General features: G+C 44.6%; 2 protein-coding genes across 4 annotated transcripts in view; both read right to left on the bottom strand.

The window, feature by feature from the left end:
• The window catches only part of AGK (acylglycerol kinase), a 37,953-nt gene extending 33,350 nt beyond the window's left edge, over positions 1-4,603 (bottom strand). The window contains exons 1-2 of one of the 3 annotated variants that reach the window (XM_040062942.2): positions 4,423-4,602; positions 3,976-4,193 (exon numbers count right to left, since the gene is read on the bottom strand). Coding sequence is in view for 1 of the 3 variants with exons in the window: in XM_040062940.1 (XP_039918874.1) it covers positions 2,331-2,431 (101 nt within the window). In the remaining 2 variants the exon portion in view is untranslated. Of the gene's footprint in view, positions 1-2,330; positions 2,470-3,975; positions 4,194-4,422 lie in introns of those variants that run through there. The other 2 variants (XM_040062943.2, XM_040062940.1) reach the window with 2 other exon arrangements.
• A 1,829-nt stretch (positions 4,604-6,432) lies between these two features.
• Positions 6,433-15,969, bottom strand: part of TMEM178B (transmembrane protein 178B) — a 236,879-nt gene continuing 227,342 nt past the window's right edge. Inside the window, exons 4-5 of the mRNA XM_040061742.2 lie at positions 7,513-7,663; positions 6,433-7,177 (exon numbers count right to left, since the gene is read on the bottom strand). Of these exons, the coding sequence (XP_039917676.1) occupies positions 7,156-7,177; positions 7,513-7,663 (173 nt within the window). The 3' untranslated portion in view covers positions 6,433-7,155. The remainder of the gene's footprint in view (positions 7,178-7,512; positions 7,664-15,969) is intronic.

The following is a 15,969-nucleotide window of genomic DNA, read 5'->3' as shown; positions in this document are numbered from 1 at the left end:
GCATCCTCCAAAGTCTTCAGGAAGTACTTCAGAGCTCTTCTGTCCCTGTGAGCTTGTAGAGACTGACTACAGAAGAGCTGCCGTTTATCTGCAGGACAGATTGTTATTTACAACAGCTCCATTTAATGCAGGCATCATGGCTGCTGCATCCAAAAGAAGAAGGAACCCTGAGAAGTCAAAAAAGCAAATCACCTTCTCCTCGCAAGAGAAATATTTTAGAAAATCCACAAGGAAAGAAAGAGGGATGCAGGATGGCAAACAAGAATTTTCTTTGGCTGCAAATAAACAACCAACATCTCAGCCACTTCCAAGAAATCAGAGGTTAATCTAAAGCAATGCTGTGCTAAAGCAAGGCCCTTCATCAGGAACTTGTGATGCCAGAAACAAAAGCACAAGACCTTACTACACTTTAAATGTGTTCTCGAAGGGCAAATATCAGTCTGGCCAGGTATGGCTCATGCAAAGCAATTGAGCCTCTGATGTGGATAGCAACAAGCCTCAGGGCCAGCACAGCTCCTTACAGACCCTTCACGAACCCCTGCCAGCGCAGCCTCTGGCAATCCGTGCATGGGGCAAAAGGCACCTCTGCTCCCCAGCACCACTGGGACACAAAGAACCTGGAAAGAGGGAACATGCCAAAACACTCACACCAAACACCATCCCCACACGCTGCAGAGGGATCCTGGCCTACTCCCCACTGCCACAAGGTAAGGTCCTCACTGCTCAGAGTATCACAAAGGGCTGTTGATACCACCTTTGAATTCTTTTTTTAAGCTCTTGCCATCAGGCTCTTGTTGCTCCTTGTTTTTTTCTAACCTGGATAAAACAACTCTCTATAGAGAATGGCCTAGAATTGCTAAACAGTTGTCAGTGTTTCCAAACAGTGTTTAAAACTCTGAAAGCAGTAGCTACAGCCTACATCAAAGTCTCACTGAGCTGTCTGTCATCACAGGATTTCCTACCTTACATTCCCAGTGTCCCCTAAGGAAATGCTGTATTTTCCTTCACAGATAAAAGGGAGATTGGAGAATGGGATATGTGAAATTGTTCTGCCCCCAGTACATCATCTGGGTTAAAACACCATGCCTACACTTGGGGCAAACAACCCTCATGCACCAAAATTTGGACACCAAAGATTCCCTTTTTGGTTGTTTGCCTTTCATATTTTCCTCCCTATTCCCCATCTCACCACCTGTGGCACGCTCCACATTCTGTGATCCAAACACAATTTCACCACTATCACACAAGAAATCAGTGTACACCTGAAACCAACGGCACATGGGCACAAGAACTCCCAGACACAACAGAAAAAACGGGGACACTGAGCTTCAGTGCTTCAGGTAAGAAGCAAGCACCTAAAGCAGATATAAAAGGCAAAACAAAGGCTGATTTAATGCCAAAGTCCCTAGGCGAAAGGATGTGAAGAAACAGAGCATAAAAACAACATAAACAGATTTATTTTCCTAACTTTTCCATTGAGGCTTTGGCAGCATTGCAATGTAAGCAGAAAAGAGCACTGTTAAAAACCTGACTGAAGAATTGAAAAGCATTAAGGCAGTGACAATAAACAGCAGAACCAAAAGTAACCGTTTTTAAAAACAATTTGGCGACAGTCAAATGCATTAACCATAATCTTGAAGGACAAGGATTAAAATAAAAACTCAGCTTTTTAAAAAACACGAATGAGCATTTTTACTTACTGTAAGGGACCTTTACACCACCGGTAGGCAGTGGGAATGACACCACTAGATATAACTCATGGGAGGAGCAGCTGACAGGCTCCTTCCAAGCTGGGTGGGTGACAACAGCAAAGACCACCCCACGGAGGGACAGCACAAGGCCGGCGGTGCCAGGCCTCAAGAAAGAGACAAAAAGAGACAAGGACTCCTGCTACAGCAAAAAGGAGGTGGGAAAACCCACGGGCAAAGGACCACCACGCTGGGACGGGCCATGCTCAGCACATCCTGCAGGCCTGGTTCCAGACATCCTTATAATACAGGCTAAAAGCAAGCAAGCAAGCTGAAGACACACGTATGGCTCATCACATTCTTTCTTAGCTTAGAAGACAGAAAACCTTCTCCTCTCCAGGAGGCCCCACCACCGCTCATGCCTGCCAGACAATCCCTCTGTTTAAACCTCCCGCCTGAACTCGCTCCAGTCTTACAACAAGGCCGACGTGGGAAGGCAGAAAAGCCGCTGAGCTTCCCACGCCCAGAGCTGCTGAAGCAGGAGGGAGACCCATCCCCTCTGCCCGCCGGGCCCTCCGAGAGGCGATCCCCATTTTGGGCGCTCCCCCTCCCGCCTCCCGGCTCGGCCCCAGCCGGCATTACCAGTGCTTCCCATAGAGCCAGTGTCCGCCCCAGCCCAGCAGGCAGGCCCCGAACGTGGATTTCTTCCAGTGGCGCCTGAGGGCCGCCAGCACTTTCGCCATCGCGCCCCGGCGGCCGCCCCCCGGCCGCGCCGCCGCTGGCGTGCCCGGCCCGGCCCGGCCCGGCTGGAAACGGCTCCCGCGGCCCCGGCGTTCCGCGCACGCACCCGGCCGCACGGCACAGAAACAAAGGAACGATCAAACAAACAAAAAGCACCCGCGAACGCCAAGGAAAGGAGTTTGCACTCTTCCCAGAGTCCCGGCGCTCGCTGCCTTGCCCCAGCCCCAGCCCCCGAGAGGACCTATTGCCATGGGCTCTTGGCTGTCAGCGCTGACGCTGCCGGGAGCACGAGGAGATGGAGTGGAGGAGGAAAGAAGTGAATAGGTCTTTTTTTCCCCACAGTAATAAAACTATCCACGGTGCTGTCCTCGCCCGCACAAAAAACAAACAACAAAAACCCAAACAAACAAAAAACCCCAAACATTAAAAACCCCAAACCTGCCGAAAACACCAAACCCAAACCAACCAAACAAAACACAACAACAACCTCATAGAAAATCAAAACAAAATGCACAAGTAAAACAAAAATCACTAAATCACAAACAACAAACCAAAAATATTCCAGAATACGCAGTTAGAGGAAATGTTGTCCAGGAGGTAGCTGGGGTTTGCTGTTCAGGTCTAACCATCGGGATGGCCATAAGAACCTGGAGAAATGTCTCCAATCCTGCACGGAAAACACCAATCTCATGAGGATGCCATGCAGCCATGAACAGCATGAACATCCTGCAGGGGAAGGTGGAAACATAAGCAAGGGGCAAGATCTGACCTCATCATGGAAAAAGCCTTGGCACAAACTAGCGGTGGTAGCCTCTCCTAGCATTAGGTTGTAACTAGCATTCTCTATGCCGATTGTTTACAAGGTAACCCACCCAGTTGATCAAGGGAAGCCGGTACATGTCATCTTTTTGGATTTCAGTAAAGATTTTGTCAGGAAAATCCACAAATGCCAGGAGATGTCCAAAAGGAGACAGGGGATTCCTGCAACTTTATTCGAATAAAGGGAGAGAGTCCACTTGGGGCACACATCCGCGGGGTTTTCTCTCTCGAGGTTTCGGTGGGCGCAGCTTCCTCTTACCCTGAACTCCCGGCCACACGTTGCACTCTTCCTTTCCCCACTGGCAGAGGTACTCGGAAGGTACATCCTTTCTGAACCACCCGTCACATATCCCCCCTTGAACCTCTCATTTTACCCCACAGGTCCGAAGCTCTAGCTTCTGCAGACCCTTGTTTGTTTCAGGAGCCAAACTATCTGGGCTTGGCAATAAGCCTGCTGCCCAAACTCAGTAGAGACATTGAGACCCATTTCAAAGACGTTATCACCCACACCTTCACCCATCGAATTGTTTGTAAAGAAATTAGCATTCCTCTCAATCCCTCTTCTTCTTATTTCTCAATTTGTCTTTACAAATGCTAGTTATTATTAACGTAACCATTTTAAACAACCTGGAACATATAAAACACCCCCTCCCGACTTTTCCACCTCTGGTCCATGCACCAGGTGTGGCAAATAAATACAGAGCAGACAATGAGAGTTCATATTCACCCAGTTATCACCAGAGGCCCTTGTCCATGGCGACTGATAGTGGAGGTCTCCCATCCTTTTCTTCCAGCTGAGAAGTCCAAATCTCCAGGGCTTTGGAGACCTGGACCCAAGTGTGATGGATTCACCAATATTCAGCTGTCCTGGCTGTTGTTCCTGCAGTCCTGGATGGATGGTCTGAAGAATACATCTGAAGGCAGTGTCTCTGCTAACTGGGTTTCCTGTTCATGGAACCCCAAATTTCCTCAAGTAATCCCTACCAGGCACTCCAAAGCTGTCAGGGAGGAGCAGCCTGCACCACCCCACTGTAGCCCATCATAACCAGGGTGGCAGGGGCAGGAATGCAGAGAAGACTCTCCCACAGCTTCATTCCCAGCCTTGGTCCCTCCATTCATCATCTCAAGGAGTTGGCTTCTCAACAGTAGGATCTGAGCAAGGGAAAGGACTCACCTGGCTCATGGTAGCCCTTCAATTTTGCTGCACCCAACCACTACAGAGTCTTAAACTGGGTTAAAAAAAAAATAATAATAAAAAAAAAAGCTACACAGAGAAAATGTATAAAACAACTCAGTGGACACAAAGCCAACTTCCTGTTCATGTCTCATTCTTCCTGGCTTCTCCCAACCCTGTACAATGTGTTCGAAGGGAATGGGCAGAGGCAGCTATGAAGGAAACACCCACTGTGGGAATTCACATATCCACACCCACATTCACCAATCATGGTTGAATATAATGCACCTGCTCATCTTTCCCACTTAGCAAAAGGACATCTGAACAACTGCTCCCCCTTTGTCATCAAATTCAAATCAGAGAAGTTCCCGTGTTTTCTAGGAAACACCTAGCTCAGCAAGGGCTCCAGTGTGGTGAGCCCCTGGTACTACAGCAGATCCTGACACCCCTAACAATCCATTTCAAATGTTCTTTTTACAGATGGCACCTTGATTCCTTCCCAGTCACTGTCCTGGTGGCCTCCCCCTTCCCTTTGTCTGGGGATTCCCTGCACTCTTCCCTGAAGTTTCTCATGACACATGAGAGAGGATGATCCGCTGCAGAGGTTTTACTAAAGTGCCGAGTTATTTAGAGACCCCATCCTATAAGAAAGGAAGAGGGATGTTGGCCATTGCTAACAATCTTTTGGCTAAATAAGTGATGTGAGGGAGCAGTGCTGCTTTTGTAGACCACTCTTGACCTCAGTTTGCAGGCTCAGGAGAACAAGGATGCACTCTGGCACGGACCAGCGGGTCACGGCAATGAATGTAACACTGGACAGAATTTTTTTCTTCTGAATGTTTTTTCCCTCTTATAAAATGCCATTTTAGCAATTCAGAAACGTCAAAGTCAATAAAATGGGTTTTTCTTATTTTTTTTGTAAAAAGCTTCTCCAAATATTTCTGCTTAAGAATGTCAGGATGGGATATGAGTAGTAACATAGGGTGGCTGCTTGGGGCCAAATTTGGGATTCTGGGTATGCAAAAGTCTGGTCTGCAAAAATCAAGTTGATGCAGAAGATGGTCCAGAAAATACTTTGCTCTTAGTAATAAGAAAAGCTGATTAAACCTTGTGGATTATTTTCCTTACTATGTTTTGGGTTTTGTTTTCCCTTTATTTTGTAGAGCACAAGATCTGGGATTTTTTTTTTTTTTTTCTTTAAGTAAGAAAACATTAAATTATCTTCTCCTGATGAATATTTCAGGCATAACCTCATATAGTAGCCATTGCTTCCCACTTAAATATTCCAGGTTCGTCTGTCCAGTGCATCTCAGTGTGCTGACTACATGCACTTGATGCAGTGCTGAATGTTCCAGGTGGTGTGGAGTGATTAAATGTCCTACTTTTCTTTTGGTGTTTGTCCTACTTCTTTAGGGGATTCAGGTGGTATGGCAAACTGCTAACAGCAATGATAGTCCCAGAAATTAGTACTCTTATCCTTTTCTTCACTTATGAAAAGATTGTGTGCTGATAAATGCTTTTCAAATTCGTAATTCTCATGTGGTGTCACAAATAATTTACAATCATCTATAACTTCCTATTTTGCAACCAAGTCTACAAAGTACAGTTATATTCATTAACAATGTTTCCAAAACAAGCTTGAATTTTTAAAATAAACCCTCTTTAGTATTCTAATACATGTACAGAGGAATCAGAAAAAATGCTTAAATGTATGAAAGATCTGAGTATCTAAAATGGCTGAATGGCGATTTTCCTGTGTTCATGACCATGAAAACACATCAGAGTTAATATAAGTGAGAAATTTTACCTCAGTTGCTAGTTGTCTTCAGCATCCCTAGCAGAGGGACTCGACCCTGCTTTGGGCAGGCTGGTTGGACAGGGTGAGGTCCAGAGGTCCCATCCCATCTCCCCTCTGCTGGGACTGTGTGACACCATCTGAGGTTTTGGGTTGGTGATTTTTGATGTGGAGCTTTTTGAAGAGAGCTGCCCTTAGAAGAAAAAGACAGTGCAGACAGCAATGGCAGATTGTGCACTGGCCTTTTATTTGGCTTTACTCAGAAGGCAGCGTCCATTCCAAAATTCTTCATGGCAAACACGTATGTCCTAGTTTTTGGCTGTGGCTGTCTGATCACCCTCAAGGGACATCACACCTGCCATGCTGCTGCATGTACCAGGTACCTCTCTGTTATCTGTCCTAGTTTTCTGCATGCCAGATCAATAGAAGCAGGTATTAGAGTGTGTGCAATGGAAAATGAGAGGATAAAGGACTGATCTTGAGCATCTGCTAGATGATGTGCTGCAGTAATTTTTTAGGCCAAGTAAAATTCCTGCTCTCTTTTTCAGGACACTGTTCAGAGGAGGCTGGAATGTGTGATTTTGTTTTCTTACGATTGTTAGGTGTCTTTTGTAAAAAAGAGACTAATTCAAAAAGCTTCTTTGTAACTTAATACTTGACCGGGGACGTGTCACCTAAAAATCTCACAAGTTGTGCGTGGAGACAGGTGAACACCTCATCCTGAACACCTCATCCTGGTTACTCATGTCTGACCCTTTCATGGTGACTAATTTTTTTATCGTTCTATCTCTACCATCAGTTCCAAGCCTGTTAGCAGGAGAAGCTTCAGACGCATGATCATGCTTCAGGCACATACTTATTTGTTACTTTGGAAAAGTCACATCCTCAGTCATCACGGTGCTCAGCCACAGAATGGGAAGGAGCCAGTAGAGAGGTTTTTATCTGCTGCTTGACAATGCCCTGCAATTGAAAAGGACAGAAAATCATTTTGTTTCCATTTCTGTCCAACGTAATCTGTGCCTATGTTTGTATAAAAAAGGGATCTCCCCAGTCCAGTGTAGTCCTTCTGTCACCCTTTCAGCAATGGAGAATTGGGACCCCTCCGCAGGCTGGTTATTCTGGCATTTGAGGCTCGTTTATCGGCGGTCTGAGGGTGTGGAACAGCGGCGCTGTCAGCACATCCCGTGCCATCGTGGTAATTCCGTCTCTTCTGGTGCTTTCTTACAAGTAAAACGCAAATAGCTACTTGTGTTGCAAAGAGACCGAATTTCCTGCTCTGCAGGAGCTGTGCTTACCGCAGCGGTGCGAGTCCGTGCTCCTGCCAGACCGAGGCAGCCTTGTCTGTCAGCGTCTGCCTGCGTCCCCCCGTTTTTAACATGGTGAGTACCCCTGTGCCCAGAGTGACGGGGAAGAGCATCCTCACACAACCTTCGGGCTTTTGTGCAGCTGAGGAGGAGAAAAGTGGAATCTAAATATTTCCATGTCTCTGACCCAGCAAGGGAGACTATGGTTTGTTTTGTTTTAATTCTACAACACCTGCACACCAAGCACGGTTTAAACTGAGGGAGAGCCCTTTTCCTTGGTGGATGTGAGCAGCACTAACTGGATACCGCTCCAGATCAGGCAGTGGGATGGGAGCTCCAGCTTTTCAGGCACATCCACCTCTGACTTTTCTTAATCGCAAGCCACAGGCATGGGTTTGGCTGCAGACAGAGCTCTTTCCCTTCCTTGTCCAGGAGGGTCCCTGAGCTAGCTGAGATCTCTGGTGAGCTTCCCAGACTGTGTCTCTCTACTTCTGTTCTCCTGGTTTTGTGTCCAGGGCCTGAAGCTCCTCCTCCGCAGTGTGTCCCATGTCCCACTCTATTCCACCCTGGCCGATGATTTATGTAAGGGAGAGGAGCACTGCAGCCACTGAAGCCAATCAGAGAAAGTTCCTGCCTGTGAGAGCAGAGAAAGTTCATGATGGATTCTCTTGCCCTCGTTTCCAGCTCTGCCTGGAGGTGTGATTCCCTGGGGCAGTCATGTCTGCAGTCAGTGCCTGCTCCACTGGCTTGGAGAAAGAGCTGAATCACATTGGCAGCGTTTTTGGTTGGGTAACTCAGAGAAACTCTGCGCAAGAATAATTCCTCCCTTCTTCCCCATCCTTGCTCTTCCTTGGCTCTTCTTTAAGCAGAACATGACCTGAGCTTCACCCTCCCTAGAAGAAAATTCAGGAGCGTGCCTAGCTTATTTATATGGCAAAACCCACCACCTTTACACCCTGCCCCCCTTCCCACATCCGAGCTATTACACCGAAATATTCCTTGACTCTCTGAGTTTATTAACCTTTTTTTCCAAGGGAATGAATAGAGATATTCATAGCTTTTGAACAGCAGCAGAAACCCATTAAGTTGCTCTGTGGCAATCTTGTCAGGAACTTGTTCCTTTAGCAGAGACATGTTTCAAACGGCTCTATACTCACTCCCAAACCATTTGGATTCAGTAAATGCAGGTGCCACTGAGGCATTAGCGTGAGGAAGCCTGGACCCTAAGCTTTGAGTGTAGTTAGATCTCCTCTGGGTCTGCTCCAAATGGGGGAACAGGGCCAGTGCCCTGGGACTGGGATCCGTCCACTCACCCAGCAGCACAAGGCCCTGCAGGGAAACGTCTAGCAGCTCCTGTGCTAATTCCACACTCCAAGGTCTCAGTGAGAGCTACATCAAAGACATCAATTTTCTTGCTGGTACAGGTTCCTACCCTCAAGAAAGTCCTGCTGACTGAGGCTGAGGTCACCCATCTCTGAGCTCATGCTGTTACTATGATGCTGCTACATATTAGAGGACTCAGCATAGCAAATAGTAGGATAGCAGGAGGGAGAGAGAAGGAGAGAGCCCAAAGGCACAGTGCAGACCTGCCTGCAGGATGTGCATTCCCCTCTAAGCAGAGCCTGTTTGGAAGGGATGTAGCTTCCACCCAGCAGGATGGCAGCACCGAACCTCTCCTGTCCTTACATCTGCAGGCAGGTATTGTCACTTCTGCACTGAATCTGAGTGAGGGATGTAACCCACGAGACTCCTCACTCAGGCATTTTGCTTTTGGCAGAGATTAATGCTCGTTGTTTAACAAAAGAAATAATTCATATTCTCTCCGTTTATCCCCGTTGCACAGCTGGATGAGAGAGGAGGAAATTAAGGCTTTTACACTTCCTTGATTTCAGTGCATCCACAAATATTACATATACTTACCTATATTCACACTGAGATACTGCCTACCCAAAAATCCAGCGGCTGCTATATACCATCCTGGTTATATCCCACAGCCAGATGATCTCGTATTCAGAGGAGCTCCTGAAAACTACTAATATATCTGCAGCAATGGTTCATTTTTCACTGAGGCAGTGACATCCTAATCTATGGACCAGATGGAGTGGGGCCTTGGGCAATTGTAATCAAAGAGCAACAGCCATAGTTTGAAGGAAAGAGATTCCCTGTTGGTTTTCTATTAAATGCTTCTATTTTCATTTTCTTTTGACTCAATTGTGTGCATCACCATGGCCCACTGAACACATCTGGCTGACATCTTAGATCACATACCCAGCACATTACTGTGTTTGCTCAAAGTTTCACTCCTTCCAAAGTCAGTGGCAATGCTCTGTGACAATGACTTGTTTTATCCTTGTCCTTAGGTGGAGTTTGAGGATCAACAGAAGCAGTTGGAGTCAAAGACAGGAGAAAATCCATCACTGTAATGATGAACCTCCCCCATTCCTTTTCACCAACCAAATACCTTTGCTGATGCAGAAGGTAGAAGATTAATTTGTCTTGGATGCTGGAGTGCAAAATATGGCCACTTAGAAAAAGTGTAATCCTACTGAGTTACTATAAATTAGTCTACTTCAGTCCCTGCCAAAAGATACATTCTGCATCTTATACTGACAAGGATCTCTGCTCACAAATTGTAACTGGCCACTTTATCAGTCTGTGAAGTAGAGATCTTAATGTCTTCAGGAGTCGATGAACACATAATTGTATTTTGTCTTTTTCTTTTCTCTCAGTAAATCAGTTAAATTAGAATAAAGTCTGATATTCTGCTTTCTCATTGCTTTCAACTATTTAAAGGTAATCGTTTTTCCTGTGAGAAAAAAGTTGTTTGAGTTACAGATTCTGATGTATATACTGCTTCCTTAGGTTTGGGAAGACATTGAAGAGTTCTTGCAAATATTTTCTTTACAAACTCTAGCATTTTCAGCAAATGTACTTCAACAAGCTCTGTGGCTAGTTTGTTTTTAAACAGTTTCACACTGCATTATTCTTTCAGAAAGTTACTAAGTGATAGGGCTTTATAAGCTGGTTTTGTTGTTTTCATGTTGCTAATTGACATGCTAATTATAACTGACACAGACATTGCTTTTAAATCTCATGTTGTTTATTTCCCTGCATACAGCGTGTGTTCTTTGAATTCCAATCACATTGTGATCTGGTGTCAGCTCAAAGACTGTCTTTGCTTGTCAAGCTGTTTTGACATTCTTTTCACTTAATATGCTGCTTTAAGGATCTATGATAAGATGTTGCTGAGGGCAGTGCGAGACTCTGGGACTTGACTAGGCTAGATTAGAACAGCCATGTATTTTACATTAAATGAAAGTGGTTTGAACCACAGTAACGAGCCAATACTTGTTATCCACGCCCTCCAAATGCACAGGCATTATTGGCTCCATTTATATGACATCTTTGCTAGCTTTGTTTTCTTGCTTTCCCTAGCTAAGAACAGATGGGAAGAGTAATTTAAATACCGAGTACCATAAGGTACCTGGAGTAAAGTAAATTAAGGAAGTACCATAAGTGAGAGAATGAAGTGTTAAACCGCTAACAGGAGATTTACAATTAAGAATTAACAGAGAAGATAAGCTTTGCCAAGAAATAGCAATCGCTTCACAGAGTGAATCTTGTAGAGGATAGGCAGGGCTCTGCCATTACAAATACCTGGAGGATCCCAGGTCAGAAAAGAGGAGACTCAAGATGTCAAACGTGTAAAACGGTGTATGGATTTATGCACACTGTAGCCAGCAACATAAGCTGGGATAAAGTCCACTCCATGATGAAAGAGGCAAGGAATACCAGACTTGACTTTGCTTCACAAAAACACGTGAATACCATCAGAAGAAATATATAGGATGGGTAATGAAAACAAGAACAGCACCACATGCTTGGATAAAAATTACATATAGTGAAAATGTACAACATAGCAGCCAAAGACAAAATGATCTAACTGGAAATAAATAAGACATTTATTTTTTACTGTTATACGGAAACATATGTGTTGCCAGAAATACTTTTGGAAGATACTTGTAGGAGAGTCAGACGTAGCAGAAAGTAAATATGGAAACAGAACGGACAGTGATAAGCTTATTAAGCACAAAGAAGTGTGTGAACAAAACTGGAAAATAAATAGGCAATATACTGGAAAAGGCATAATTTGTTATATTGACCTAGAAAATATCTCAACTCCCTTAGCATCGTGCTATGTGCTCCTTGCAGTTCTTATCTTTAGGAAAGATACTCTTAAATCAAAGAGGGGGTGTTGGTAGGACCACTGAATGGAGGATGTTAGAACCATCACATTAATTTTTGTCAGAACAAAGCACAATTTCTCCTAGTACCAGGACAAAGCTAAGCAAATAAAACAGAAAATTCTAGATAATACAAATAATGCTGGAATAAATAACATAACACAAAAACTGCAACAAGTGTGTCACGGGTGAGATGACGAGGGAGAACCTGTCCACATAGATGAGGAAAATATGTAAATATTCATTGGGAAGGTTGCTAACATTTGCCCCTAATCTGGCTGCTTGCAGCAACCACCTGGAGCACTGCTGCTCGCTGATGCTTAATGGATGTGCAGTGTCAATATTAATACAGAGTCTGAGAAACTGAAGAAGTTTATTAGGGGACTCTGTTCCAATGTTTCACAGCACAATGAGTTAAGCTATGCATTCATTTCTCCAAGGACACTACTAGTGGTCCTGCAAAGCTTTGCTCAAAGCTGCAAAACAATGACTTCTGTGCCAGAGATGCCAATGAAATGTGATATTGGTGTGTTCTAGTAAATAAAGAGATTTTGGTTTTTTTCACAGAAAACAGTGTCTGCTGAAATTGGCTATGTCACACTACTGAGATTGCCAAGCCAGTTCATCCTGGGAATTTCTACTTGCAGTTAAATACACAGCTGGCAGGCATTTTGGGGGCCTGGAGCTACTCCCAGCTACCTGTGTGAAAATGCAGTAGGTACAGCTTAGAATTAATTACTTGTTGTGTGTAATGATCTGACTTTGAAAAACAGCAAACCTACTAGCCAAACTTTTGTCCAACCTTGAACAGAAGACAGACTGAGATTGCCAGAGATATGACTGAGAGAGACACTGTAGAGACAATAAATGTTATTAGCTGAATTGCTTTTAAAATTCTGTAGAAACTCTCATTAGTTAGGACCAAAATGAATCAGTGAAAGTCCTTAAAAGACTGAGAAAAGTAAGTCAATAGCCACGAAAATATTCCTCAGATCATTAAAGGCACTAAGGAAGCTGGAAAAATTCACTAAATATACCAAAACAAGGAAGAGATTGAGATGGTTCTTCTCAATGGTGGAGGATGAGCTGCAGAGCTGTGCACCTGCTTGTGTGTGTGCAGTGTCATTCCCAACGCTTTACTAAAACAGTGGGACACAAGCAGCTGTGTACTCAGTGTAGTTTGTCACCTGGAGCACACAGCTGGTTGTGTGAACACACCTAGATCCAAGAAGGGAGGGAGGAAGGGGATGGTGAGCCTGTTGTTTCAGCCAGGACAGCTGGGCAGCCTCAGGATCTGCAGGCTCATGGAGATAAGAATGCTTTGTCCCCAGTCAGCCTTGCAGATCCAAGAAGCAGCAGATTCCTTGCACTAATTCTGATCCTGAAATGTCCCTAAGCATTGATTTAGAAAGGAGCACGTGGCTTTAAGGTTGCAGCTTTGATGGCCAAAGTCCATCCCTGTCTCTTCTGTGCTGTCAGGCTTTTGTGGCCATCACACACGAGTAATGGGAGCTAGGTGAGATGTAAGGCACAGCTCTTGAAAGCCAGACACAGTCTGATCACTTGGACCTCACTGTTCACAACCACAACCTAATGGGAAGTCTGCTGGGTCCCACCTCAGCCACCACATCCTGGGCTGTGGGGAACCATAGCAGCTTGTCCATTCACACCCTGGGCAAGGCTTGGTCCTACAGCCTCTTGAGTGGATGGGAGAGCCTGGACCAAGCATCAGCCACCGGTAATCTCACTGTAATGAAATGTGTATCCTGGTAATTTGGGAATAATTGTATCTTAGGTTAATAGCCATAGGTATCTTCCCTCACCAAGTTTATTTACTCCATTACATAGTTACTGTGTCTTAAGTAGAAATCACCCTCAAGGTATCGTCTAATTATCTTCTCATCACTTTGCAAATCTGTTTCATATTACCAATAATCTTATTATTACAACTGCGACATTCATTAAGCAAATGGAGAACAATAAAAATACATACAGTAATAGCAATCAAATTAGGTTTGAACCTCACAGTGAGTGATGGATAATTCTGGATTAGATTGTTCTCAGATTTTTCCCCATTATTTTCTAAAAAGGTTTAAATGGCTCAAAAAAATTCAATTACAAGGTTCTCTTCTAGAATCTGGCCATTTTATGTGACCTGGCCACAGAATGGCGCAGCCACGACCAGAATTCATTGCAGAAACTTCCCCGTGTGAGCAGGGAGACCTCTCAGCAGAGACAACATCGCTGGGTTCCCATGGCAAGCACCAGTCCCTGCACAGGCCAGGTGAACGCTGTGCTAGTGATCCAACACTTCTTGGGTACGTCAGATGCTTCCAGGTGACATCCTGAATGGGCTTGCATGGGACTGGGAAGCCATCACTTCTTGACACATAGTGGCTCCTGATGTTGCACCGAGCAAAGCAAAACCACAGATTTGTTCTGAGCCATCCATATTTAAAAGATTTAGGGCTTGATCCTCAGCTCAGGGGAGTAAATGGAAATGCATTCATGAAGTGTAGATGGGTAGATTTTCAAGCTGTTCTTGCCTATCAGCTGTGCTAGTTTATATTTAGGTCTGTTACACCTGCACGGAGCCACTTGAACATGTATCAAAACAATTCCCGTCCCTAGCTGTGATCTGTACTCTCTAGTCCAACAACAGATCAGCATTTGTCTCGCTGGTAAAATAACTGCTGAGGAACATAAGTGATTCTTTCCATCTGCAAATGCACAAAAATATATTTGGAACTTTTTATGGGTACATTGCACACCTGATGGAAACATTTAAGACTGCTTCTTCTCTGGGCACATCAAAAATATCCTCAGCCAACTTCACTGTTTTTATCAACTCCAGTCTTTTATTTTATGTGCATTCTGGCCTGGATTTTTTTTTTTTTTTTTCCCCCCCTGAGCATCACAGATGAGTTTGTGACCATTTTGGTATGTTCTGCCAAATGGTCATAGATGAAATCCAGCCTCTGAAGTACAGCATGTGCCATTAAATCAATGAGGGGATGGTGTGATATATGCTTATGTGCACGTGCAAATTGCTGTGTGTGAGAGGGCCAAGGCAGAGAGAGGTGCCTGGATTTGGTTTGGACTCAGGAGAGGTTACTGGTCATTGCTTTTGGTGCTGGCCCAGTGCCGTTCTAGTTTGTACTCCTCCAAATAATTAAAATCCCTTTTTGTTTTAATATGCAAGTTTGCATTTACCTCAATAATTCAGTACCAGTATTACAAATATAATAGAGCTACAGCTATGCTCAAGTTAATTTTTTTAGCAAAATGGGCAACGTGATAATAAATAAGAGCTTTTAAAAACATAAAGCTTTCCTAGATCCATAAAGAAAGAATAAAATGGGAAGCTGGAGCACAATATCCCACCCCTGATGGTCTGACAGCCCGTACATCTCTTGTCCTTTTCCCACTTATGTTGCGTGACCCTCCTGTCTGGGCTGTACTTGCCTATGGCTGTGCTCCTGCAGGGAAATGCATCCCAGATGATGTATGCAGCCAGATTTTGGAGGAATGAGGCAGGTCCCAGGGGCTCCCACTACGCTGTTCAAAGAGACACGAGTCTTGTGGTGTGTAAAGAGGAGCACGAGGTGAAAGGGAATAAGCTCTCTGGCCAGCTCGCCCATGATTCGTTTCTGTGTGAAACCAGAGTGGTTTTAGCCTCACCAAGGTGCATCAGCTCCTGAGGGATGCCCACAGCCTCTCAGAAATGGCTTATAAAAAATAGTGGGACGGCACGATCGGGGGTGTTTGAAAAGCAAAAGGTTTTAATAAAGACAAAAATAACAAACCATATTAAAAAAAAAAAAAAAAAGGAAAAAAAAAAGAGTGAAAGCCATGCAAGGTGTACAGGGAGGTCCCTTACACCTGCTAAGACACCCCTGTTGCTAGAGGTCACAAAAGGTACTCATAGATCTGACTTCACGAAGATGAAGGCTGAAGAACTTTTTATTATTTACAAAGACCTCGCTTATATAGGTTCTGAAGAATGCCCAGGGATTGGAGAACAAGGTTACCACCTCTCCATCCCACTGGCCAGGCTAGAAGTTAATCAGCTGACTCTCATCAGAGAGGAATGTGGAAAACATGATTGTTTACAGTACAGACCATGAGAATTCAGCTACAGAGCTGTAAACATCTCACAAAAACTCAACACACCCTGAAAATGCACCAAGAGGCTCCATGCGCT

This window comes from Hirundo rustica, chromosome 4 (genome assembly GCF_015227805.2).
Source record: "Hirundo rustica isolate bHirRus1 chromosome 4, bHirRus1.pri.v3, whole genome shotgun sequence".
Classification (NCBI taxonomy): Eukaryota; Metazoa; Chordata; class Aves; order Passeriformes; family Hirundinidae; genus Hirundo; species Hirundo rustica.
Note: the sequence above shows the minus strand (reverse complement) of the source record. Positions and strands in the feature narration are given on the sequence as shown.